General features: G+C 41.5%; 1 protein-coding gene across 1 annotated transcript; it reads left to right on the forward strand.

Annotated features, from left to right (window-relative positions):
- Positions 1-3,893: 3,893 nt before the first annotated feature.
- Positions 3,894-7,556, forward strand: si:ch211-76l23.4 (uncharacterized). Its single transcript, XM_068056788.1, has 4 exons — positions 3,894-3,947; positions 4,173-4,298; positions 4,849-4,978; positions 6,900-7,556. The coding sequence occupies exons 2-4, from the start codon at positions 4,199-4,201 to the stop codon at positions 7,135-7,137; spliced, it is 468 nt and encodes a 155-aa protein (XP_067912889.1). The 5' UTR covers positions 3,894-3,947; positions 4,173-4,198; the 3' UTR covers positions 7,138-7,556.
- The last annotated feature ends 4,432 nt before the right edge of the window (positions 7,557-11,988 follow it).

Here is an 11,988-nt window from a genome sequence, read left to right on the forward strand (position 1 = left end):
GGATGCTGTCTACATGGATTTTAAGAAAATGTTTGACAAAGTACCACAATAAAACGCTGGCTAAGAAAATTGAGACTCATATAAGAGGAGGGTCAGTGTCTAATTGGATAAAAAAATTGGCTGAAGTACAGAAAACAGCGAGTTGTGATAAATCATTGTTTTTCAGACTGGTGGATGGCAGACAGTGGTGTTTTTGACATATATAACTGACTTGGAAATTGGAAATGTCACAAAAGGTTTAAATTTTGTCCTAAAATCTTGGACTTCTATGTTTTTCAAAAAAAAAATGAAAGAAGGATGTTGCCAATGAAAGACACCTGCAAAAATAATTGGAATTCCAGCAATGTTTTGAAAGGAAGTTCAGAACAATGAATTGAACTTTATGGGTGTTTTGAAAGGTAGTTAAGTTTGTAAAAGGACAGGAAGGTCAGCGGTTTCAAGGAATCACAGGGGTTTGACCTTTCTTCAGAGCAGCTTGAGTGACAAGGGGGAGACACTGGGCTGAATTTTATTAGTGTGCCGCACTTCGCGGTGACGCACTTTGAACTCGGTGGCCTTCCGACATGGAAGTGCTGCTCCTGAGCCCCCACATATTTTGCACGGGGGCTCATTTAAATGGAAGGGGCAGTGCAGCCACCCCCGATGATGTAGAGGGGATGGCTGCTCCATCCCAGGCAATGGCATCTGGTGCCACCGCGCAGGTGACGGCGCCATTTTTAAAGGCTTCAAGCCCTTATGAACAAATTAAATTCCTAAAGTCACACTGTGGGCAAAGTAAAATGGAAAACTTTATGAACAGATCGAGGCCTCTCCCCAGCCCCACAATGGCCATTCTATGTTATTCACACACTGGAAAACCTCTTCTTCCTAATCATCAACTTTGCCCCCCGAACTTCGTAACTTTGCCCCTCAACCCCCTCCCATCATCCCCACAACCAGCAGAAAAGGTTTTCCCTGCTCCCCCTCCCACCCTGATAATTTTACTCCTCCTCCGTCCCCACTAGTGCCTCGCCTCGGAACGTCATACAGCGTACCAAAGGCGTGCAAGATGCGACCAGCAGCTGTAGTAACGGCGTGGGACAGCCACCGGGATAGGGTAAGTATATGTAAATTTATTTGCATTTATTTTACAATTTAAACGAAGGCCCCACCGCTGGGTGGCGGGTGGGCTGCACTGAGGCCTCACTGCTGGCGGTAAAATGTGACGGGGCCTTCTTGGTGTTGGGGGTCTTGGCGGGCCGCCCCTGCAAGTATTTTATGGGCCCCCCCCACCATGACCTCCGACGTTGAGGGGCTGGTAAAATTCAGCCCACTGTGTCTGAACATGTGACCATGTTCAGGAAGGTTCTTGTTTCACTTTGGACCCTTTAAAAGCCTGTGAATTGGACAAAGAGTAGGTACTTGAAATCTTTGCTTGACCTGCCTGTAGCCAGAGAGAAAAGACCCAAAAAAGTGCTACCTCCCTCTCTGTAAAGGAAACTCGCATCTCTTGAAAAGGAATCCTGCATTTGAAAGGTAGCAGATTCCTGTTGCCTCCAGTCTCTGAAGAATTTCTGCATCCAGTGAGATTCCTGCTGCCTCCTGTGTTCCAAGAAAATCCTGAAATCTGAAGAATCCTTCTACCACTAAGCTGCTGCTTCAAAACTCAATCAAGCCTGTTGTTACACCCCTGTTGGAAGTCCTATGTGACACCTGCTGCAGTTAAATTGCCGTGAACACCTACCCATCACAGACTGTTCATCAACCTCGCCCGGACAGACATCGAGTGGCATCCGACTATTCTACTCTGGGACACCTCACCATACCGAAAACATCCGACCAGAATGTGAAGCTCAATTTTTTTTTATTATTCCTTCTATTCCTAAGAAACAGTTATAATCCAAAACCCCTTTTTGAAACAGGTTAACCATTTCTTTTTGAATGTATGTGTGTGCATGAGGGTTAAGGGAATAAGGGTTTATTTTCATTTATAGGTTTATCTTGTTAGTAGTTAAGACCTATTATTTCTTTTCTAATAAATAGTTAATGTTGTTATTGGTTAAAGAAACCTGGTTTGGTGTGCTTAATTCCAGAGACAAAAATGCAGTGTTTAATTTGGCTGGTCTTCAGTAGGTGGAAAACTTTATTTGATATGCTATAACCTGAGGAGTAGTGGGACTGAATTAACAGTGCGTTACTCCCACCTTGGTTGTAAGAGAACACAGAGTAAGATTTCAGAATTTGCCTATGATACCAAACTTGGAGGTGTGTCAAACAGTGAGGATGGTACCAATCGACTGCAACAGGACATAGATAGGCTAGTAGAGTGGGCAGACAAGTGGCAGATAGTATTTCATACAGAGAAGTGTGAGATGATGCATTTTGGCAGAATGAATAGGGAGAGGCAATATCGACTTAGTAGACTTAATGGCACAATTGTAAAGAGTGTACAGGAACAGAGGAACCTGAGATTTCATAGATCTTGGAAGGACATACTAAGAGGGTGGTTAGCAAAGCATATGGGATCTTGGGCTTCATAAATAGAGACATTGAATACAAAAGCAAAGAAATTATGCAGAAACTTTATAAAGCTCTGGTTAGGCCTCAGCTAGAGTATTGCATCCAGTTCTGTCCATCTCACTTTTAGAAGGATGTGAGGGTCCTTGAGAGGGTGCGGAGGAGATTTACCAGAATGGTTCCAAAGATGATGGAATTTAGCTACAAGGTTAAGTTGGAGAAGCTGGGGCTGGAGTAAAGGAGATTGAGGGGAGATTTGTTAGAGGTGTACAAGATTATGACAGGTTTAGATGAGGTAGATAAAGAAAAGCTGTTCCCATTAGCTGATGAAGGACTAGGAGACACTGATTTAATGATACAGGGCGATGTGATGAAGAACTTTTTAAGGCAGTGGGTGGTAATGACCTGGAACTCATTGCCTATGAGGGTGAAAGCAGAGATGATGAATAATTTCAAAAGGAAATTTGATGGGCACTTGATGGAAATTAACTTACAGAGCTGTGGGGTTAAAGCAGGAGAATGGGACTGACTGGATTGCTTTGCAGAGAGCCAGCATGGATTGGATGGGGCCGAATGTTTTCCTTCTGTGCTGCTATGACTCTATGGGCTGGCTTTTATGGTCCCCCCCAAGGTGAGGTTGGAGACGGGGTGTGGGTGGCGGGGGGTTGGGCCCCATAGAATTGCGACAGGAGGCAGGGGGTGGAGGGCCAGTCGCCTCTGTGTCACCAAGCGATTTTGTTGGGACGGAATAGACCAAAGATGGCCTTCCTGCCCAGAGGCCAATTGAGGCCCTTAAGTGGCCTATTAATGGTCACTTAAGGGCCTCTACCCCTGCTGCTGGGACTTAACCAGTGGCGGACCAGGGACAAAATTCAGCCCTATGACTCTACGGCTCAGAAGCCATTCACTTATAAGGTATAAGAATTAACAGGACTATACAACTTCTTAATATGTTTATCATCTGACAAAGTCTAAAATTGAAAAGTTGGAAAAGGACCAGAGAAAGTGTTTCAGATGTCTGTTAGTTATTTTTTCTACTATTTATTCCATTGCACTAATTTTTAATTGATAGTGTATATTACATTCCACACAAGAAAAATACTTTTTGGTCTTCTTTAAAACAAAACTTACATTTTTGTTATTTGCAATTGTTACTTAGTTAAATGTGTAAAATCAATTTATTTCTGTAAGAGTTGATTCATGTTAACTGATAAGAACATAGGGTTAACAAAAGTTAATTTTTATTATTGCTGTATAAATCTGAAACATATGGTAGAAACATTTTTAGCTCTGCCCAGATGTTAAGTACTTATTTGCTGTTTTCCACACCCTGAACATGTGATGCAAGGAGCCATCTCTGCATGTTCCAGTAAAACATTCAAATCAATTCCAGATTAAAGATCTCATAGTGTTTGTTGCAATAAGGGACTTCAGAGTAAATTCAACATAGGGTAGGCAGTCATATTTACTTTTCACAGCAATGTATATCACTTTGAAAAGATGTATTTTCATGTTATGATATTTCTATTTTTAAGTGTGTATTCTATGTTTAAAATTACTACTGTTCTGATATTTTAAATGCTCAGCATTTGGACTTCTGTAAAATTTATATTTTCACTTGAATATATGCCACACTTAACTGTTGTTTGTTTCTTTTTACTCTCTCCTTATCTTAGGACGGCTTCCTACTTTTCAACTCAGAATGTTTTGCAGACTCTTTGTGTTTTTTCTTTTTCTCCTGCCTGTGGTGCAGGGCAGAAAACGAATTGTGCAAAGTGATGAATGGAATTACAAAGATGGATGTAAGTAAACTTCCGCTTGTAACTGGTTAATTGTACTATACATTTTAAATTTCTGTTACTACAAGAAATCCCGATCAAATAATTTATGTGAACTGGCTTTTAATTAATGACTTGTATACATTGAAGAACATGACATCTGCCATCTAATGTTAATAAATTTGATTGAAAATTTCAAAACATTAAAGAAATATGATCTCTAAGATAAAAGCAGTAAAATCGCAAGCACATAGAATATTGTTTTATTATCTTAAGCAATGTTCCAACCTCGTTTTAGTTGCTCTTGGTGAATATTTTTAAAATGCTAAAAATATTCTGTAAGCTGTCAGAGTGAAGTTCTATGAAAGTAACAAAGATTGCAAGGATTTTAAATTCTGTTTGCATTTCTGTTTGTAATGTTGCTACTCCAAATTGTTTCTCAATGTGACAAATCATGAAAACAAATAGTAGGAAGATTTGTATCGCAGGCACTTATATACTTTAATACCAATTTTCTTTTTGAAACAGTTCAGTTAATATAAATGCTTTATAAATATTTAACCTATTTTTGTAGCTGATAAAGTTAATATGCGCGGAGTTGCCAATTTGACACAGATACTGGACAACTGGAGATTTGACATTTTGACTCAGATGAGAAACATGCTGACAAACGACCACCAGTCCCTCCTCCCCGACTATTCCAGGTGATGGATGTTTATTGTATGCTGCAATAACTTAAACTGGTTGATTTAATTACCTTTGGCTAAATTCAGGTTACTGTGGGGATTCTGTTCATTGAGTTACAGTGATATCACAGCAGTGTTAAATTGAATTTTTATTTAGCTGAATTAAATAATGATGGGAAACCTGAATTCAGTTTCAGATTCTATGGTCAGTTTGACTGTATTTTCCTCCTGAATTGGCTCTTATTTACCGAATTTAAAATGAGATCTGATTCATGAATAGTACAAGTGTAAACGTGGCTGTTTTCTGGCCAAGTTAAGTTGGGATTTGTTCTTTTGCAAAATGCTGACACTTTTCAATGAGTCTGTATACCTTAACCCAGTTGTTGGAATTTGGAACTGGACTGAGTAACTATTTCAGACAAATATTTGGTTTGGCAACTTCCAATGCAGTAGCTGGATCCATCATTTTGCATCTGGATCACATACTTCACCAAAAACAATTACAAATCTGTCCCTGAAAATAGAACCAAAATGTGTGATTTTTAAACATTTTTGGAAAGTTAACAGGCACTTTGTCTTTGAATAATTTGGTACAATTTATGACACATTGGCACAATCTTGGATGCAATTGCTATAGTCACTACTAGCAACCAGGAACATTTTGCTTTGAGTTGGCACCATAAATGTGATTTGCTGTAACTCGAACCAGAGATTGCAGCCTTAAAATGGCGATTAACAGTGATCAAAATAAATGGCTTCAGAACATTGGAAAGCAGAGACCATTTTTGACCGAGTTATCAAAATTGTTTCAGAACTTTGGAAAGCAAAGTTTACTAACAGAAAAATTTAAAGGAACCAGAGGTGATTCTGAGTTTTCAAGATCACACGACAAAATCAAATAATTGATGGGTGTGTACATCCCTAATATCATCCGTAGCTATAGTCACATTTCAAATACAATTAAAAAACCAATCTCCAAAGAAAGTACACTGCAAAAATATCACCCTTTAAGGCTGCTTTATTTTGCTGAACTGAATAAGTGAATTTTTATTTCATAGCATTTCCATGGCAAGTAATAATGTGGCACATAGAAAATTCCAGTACTGTAAACAGATGTAATATGAGAAAATAATCCTTGGAACCAGTTCTCGAATGTTTAATGGTGTTTTTACAAACACACACCTGCATTCCGATCATCTCTTTATGTGGAGATATTAATATGTAGTAAATTGCAATGACAATTACAATCTTAAAAACCTGTTATCCAAAATGATGCTTTTAAAAATTGTTATCGAATATTTAGAAAAAATACATGCTGCATCCTTGAACCTGCACACTTTTAGTAAGATACACATTCCATTACATGAGGAAATCAGCCGCAAATGGACCAGTTGATAGTTACAGACAAACTCAGACTATAACTCACGCAGGTGACCAGGGCTAACTAGAATATGAAATTCATTCATTGGACAGCATTAAAAACCATTTGTAAACACACCACTGAACTGTACATATAAATCAACAGAGTAGATGCAAAGTTTAAAACCTAAAAAGGTGCCTACCATTGCAGTAAATGCCCTCTTTGCTCATCAAAGATGTTGGGCTGGAGCATAGCTGAGCTCAAGAATATAAAAGAAGCACAACGAACATCACTAGAGATATAAATGCATATTACTTCCCCACAGGGAGGGAGGGGAACTCAGAAAGCAAATCCCAGGCTTGTACACCTTCGAGCATTCAGATTAAAAGCAAGATAGGTAGAGGCTTTTCAGTGGGTTAGCTGCTAGCCCTGTCAGCTAAACAATGATGTTTCATTTGGGAAAACATAAAACGGGGAAGAAAATCACTAAACAATGGTGAGAAAAGGGAATGCTGTCAAGAATTACAACTTTTGAAAATCAAACATTTGTTCATCGTATTATGATTCATTCTGTTTCAGAATCGCGCCTCTTTCGGAGGCACTTAGTGACCTGTTCAATGAGTTTAATGCTCTAAAGGAACGCCTAGGAGATTTGACCGAAAAATTCAGTGCTCTGGAGATCTCGGTTGATGAAATGAAAGCGAAAGCTAATGCTAAACCCAACTCTTCTCCTAATGGCATGACACCTAGGCAAAAGCCAAATCTACCAAAGAGGAAAGTTCTGGTTCCAAAGAAAAAGAAGATTCCTCAGCAATAAAACAATGCAAGAATTACCCACAAAATTCACAATTCATATATATTTTATATATGTACACCCAAAACCGGAAGGATATGCATGTACTGTTATGGATGTCGGTTGCGGATTGGTGGTAAACATTTATCAAATGCTCACAGAAAGTTTTTGTTAGATAAGAACATTTCTTATATTGTACTTCCAAAGTCTGACAATCACATTTCTATGTCTTAGCTGGTGTTCTAGAAGTATGTTTTATTACTAATTTTCCTTATTGTCTACATATCGCAATCATATGCAATAATTGTATCTTTGAAATTGTATCTTTTGTTCAGCATTTACACAAAAAGACTGTTTAAATTTAAAAAAGTGCAGCAATACAATGCATTCATTCATTCAGTCTAAATGGCATGTATCTTATTGAAATAAAGTGATTAAAGGAAGCAGGTGAATCACACATTCTGATATGCTGATCAGATAAATTCTTGCACTGCTATTTTCAGGCATGAAGAAGGATACACACCTGCTGCAGGTGCCAGAGAAGGCCAGCACAATGGCCACCTAACATTGTTCCTCAGGCTGAGCAATAGAATTGAGATGAGCTGCTGATTCACCCCTTTGGTTCCCTGCAATTTCTGATGGCTGCCTTGTTTGATGTGATGCTGCGGGGAGTCCTGGGGAATATGTGGCGAACAGGAGAGGGGCCGAGCCCAGTCCAATAGCGGAAAGACCCCTGCTGCATATTTAGGAAAGTATATATAAAAAACATTTAGGTGCTGCCTCCAACATCCCTTCAAGGACCTTTGGCTTAGGCTGCACAAACACCAAGTAATTCTGAGTGTAGGAGCCCAGCCCCTGCTTCAGGACAGATGGATTTTTGCAATGGGTTTTAGAACAGTTGTTAAATTCTTCAGTGATATACGCAAGGGATGTACCACCTGTGTTAGGTGACAGCCATGGAATCCTGAGAATCGTCTGACCCAGTATGTTGTTGCTCGTCTTTCAGGCATCCTTTGATGCACAGAACATGGCTCCACAAAATGGATCCTTTTCCTCCCCATTTTCTGCCTAGCAAACAGCCACAATGAGGCTACATTTTGTTCCCTCCATCAAAGCACAATATGTAAAAATTATTACAAGAATGTTTTGCATCTTTTCAAAATATAATCCCAGCTTTATATTTTGTAGTCTATTCTGTGTACAGAAAATGTTGATGTTGAAACAAAAATTACTTTTTAACAAAAGAACATAAATTGTACATTATTTATGGGTAAACTAAATACCTTTTCATTTAAAGAAATTAAATAATACGTTCTGAAAGAATAGCTGTCATAAACAATTCAAAGTTATTACTAATCTTTAATAAAAACTTTTCCTTACCTTTGACTTTACAAATCAAGCTGTCAGTGGAAGCAAAAGATGTAAATTATAGGGATCATTAAACGATGGTCTGGAGGGTATTAGCTATGAAGAGAGGTTGGATAAACTTGGATTGTTTTCACTGGAACGACGGAGGTGGAGGGGCGACATGATAGAGGTTTACAAAGTTATGAGCAGCATGGACAGAGTGGATAGTCAGAAGCTTTTTCCCAGGGTGGAAGAGTCAGTTACTAGGGGACATAGGTTTAAGGTGTGAGGGGCAAAGTTTAGAGGGGATGTGCGAGGCAAGTTTTTTACACAGAGGGTGATGAGTGCCTGGAACTTGCTGCTGGTGGTGGTGGTGGAAGCAGGTACAATAGCAGGTAGATACGTTTAAGAGGCATCTTGACAAATACTTGAATAGGATGGGAATAGAGGGATACGGTCCCCGGAAGTGCAGAAGGTTTTAGTTTGGGCAGGCATCAAGATCGGCGCAGGCTTGGAGGGCCGAATGGCCTGTTCCTATGCTGTACTGTTCTTTGCTCTTTATATGGTGAATTTGGAATGCCTGGCACTCATTTTACAGGCTCTATGTGCCCATCTAAAGTTTGAAAATGGCTTCCAAGATGCTTACACATACTTCTGGTGTAAAGTACACAGTGCACCAGATTGATAAAGGCTTTTAGCTCAAACACACCTACTGAATGCTGGCAACATGCTGACCAGCGTTATCACAGTGTTGACCAGCGTGCAAGGCTGTATTCAGGCTCCCTGCTGCAATTTTAGAAGGCCCGACTGCCTAGCATGGCCTGTGCTAACCTCATTCATCACAACATGACACTACCTACCAATGCTATTTAAAAGCATCCTGTGGGAATTATAGGTAAGTTGCTGTATGCTGACCTTTGGCTGCTACACAACCTTTATGAGTTTTTGTATTATTTATTGCGTTCAAATAACTTTACTTCATTCACAAAGAGAGGACTGGCTGTTCTTGCAGTCGTCTTGCTCCTATTATTTGTCTGCAGACATGGTTAGCCTGGTAGGGCTACCTCTAGAAATTGGTCATAACTGGAAAAATGAAGAAGAACCACGACAAACTGCCAGAAGAGGCGGAGGAAGCAGGGAATTCAGCAGGAGGCTTTACCTGCCAAGAGTATTCCGGGAGAACTTCCCTCCCTCAACATCACGAAGGAGGTTGTGAATGTGATGTCAATTGCTGGAATCATACTCCAACCTGGAAGCAGAGCATGGACTACATTGCTTGTGGCTGAGAAGGTCATTGGCATTCTGAAATTTTATAACTGGCTCATTTCAGACTGCATCAGATAACAATTTGGAATTTGCCGTGTACAGCTGCATTAGGGATGTGAACAAGACTCTACTCAAAGAGAAACAAGTATATCTCATTCCCTATTGCCAAAAGGAAGCAGGAGGAAATGAGCATTAGGTTTCACCCACATGGCAACTACCCCATGGTGCAAGGTTCTGTTGACTGCACATACATTGGGGAGAATTTTATGCTCTCTCCCATGGCAGGTTTGGAGGCAGGAGAGGCTAAAATCAGTTGGGATGGTTGCAGGAGTGTGGGGGCGGGGCTGGGGGTGGGGATGGTGGGGGGTTCCCACCACCATCCTGAATTTAGTCTGGGATGGGAAGGCCTGTGAAAGGCCTTCCCGCCTCGCTGCCATTTTAGGCTCTTAACTGGGCAATTAATTCACGTTTAAGTGCCTCATCCTGCAGCCACCGCAATTAGCCGTGTAGCGGACAGCCCTGTCACTGCACAGGAAGCACGGGCATGAAAAACTGTGTGGGCTGCTTCCTGGCTTCAGGTGGTGGGGGTTAAAAGACACTTAGTGCCTGAACAAGGAACTCACCATCGGGAAGGGCGGGGGGGTGTCCCACTGAGAGCCACCCCCCTGCCCTTGCTAGTGACCCCCTACACACCCCCCCCTCACAACCCCCACCCTGCGAGACCCCTCCCGCCCTGACCTTTCTGTGGCCGGCTTCAGTGCTGCTCCTGGGCCTCCAGCAGCAGCCACCGTCTCCATGGTGGAAGAGCTGCCAGCCTCTGATTGGCCAGCAGCTCTCCAAGAGCAGGACTCTCGGTGATAGGGTCCTCAATCCTCTGGAAGGCCCACTGCTGTCCACTTAAGTGCCTGATTGGTACTAGATTCGGTGGGCCTTCCAGAGAAGATGTGACATGGGGCTCTTGACGTCACTTTTACCAGATGTCGAGACCCCCATCCCAAGGATAAAATTGCCTTCTATGTTCCCCATCACAAATCTGCAATCATTATCAGTAGAATGGGGTTCCATTCCTTTAATGTATAGCAGATTTGTGAATCATACAGGACTGTGCCTGATAAGCTGGCAACACTAATGACTACTTTATCCTACAGCAGTAATCTTTCCAATGACAGCTAGACTCATAAAATGATACAGCACAGAAGGAGGCCATTCAGCCCATCATACCTATGCTAGCTCTTTGAAAGCGCTGTCCAATTAATCCCACTTCCCTGCTCTTTCCCCATAGCCCTGCAAATGTTTACCCTTCAAGTATTTATCCAGCTCCTTTCTGAAAGTTATTATTGAATCTTCTTCCACTGCTCTTTCAGGCAGTGCATTCCTGATCATAACAACTCACTGCCCAAGTATTTTCTTCCTCATGTCGCCTTTTTATTCCCAATTACCTTCAACCTGTGTCCTTTGGTTACTGTCCTTGCTGCTATTGGAAACATTTTCTCCTTATTTATTCTATCAAATCACCCGTCAACTTTCTCTGTTCTAAGTAGAAGAGTTTCTCCAGTTTCTCCACAAAACATAAGTCCCTTATCCCTGGTACCATTCTAGTAAATCTCCTCTGTACCCTATCCCAAGGCCGTGACATCCTTCCTAAAGTGTGGTACCCAGAACTGGACACAATACTCCAGCTGGAGCTGAATTACTGCTTTCTAAAGGTTTATCATAACTTTCTAGATGGATGGACGGGATGGGGAGAAACCCCAACTGCATCCAACTTAGGATTTTAACAGAAGCAGATTTGGGGATGGGAGATAATCTCCTATCTGGAGGTGGGCCCTGAATTTAAACATTTGAAGGAAGCTGTGCGTCCGACTTTTGCCCTCTTTTAAATTAACACTGGCCAGCCAGTTATCTCAGGCAACACAGCAGCTAAAGGGAAGGGAGAACGGTTGGGTGGAACAGCGCTGCTTGTGGGCCAGGAGGAGCGGGAGTGTTTCTTCCTGACCGTCAATGTTATCTGTAAACTCTGTTGCTATGTCCTCACTCCTCTCCCATTACTGACCCCTCCCATTACTGACCCCTCCCATTACTGAGCCCCTCCCATTGCTGACCCCTCCCATTACTGACTCCTCCCGATACTGACCCCTACCAATACTGACACCCTTCCCGATAATGACCCCTCTGATACTGACCCCCCTCCTGTTACTGAGCCCCTCCTGATACTGACCCCTACCAATACTGTCCCCCTTCCTGATAATGACCCCTCTGATA

The sequence above is a fragment of the Heterodontus francisci genome, chromosome 24, assembly GCF_036365525.1.
Source record: "Heterodontus francisci isolate sHetFra1 chromosome 24, sHetFra1.hap1, whole genome shotgun sequence".
Classification (NCBI taxonomy): Eukaryota; Metazoa; Chordata; class Chondrichthyes; order Heterodontiformes; family Heterodontidae; genus Heterodontus; species Heterodontus francisci.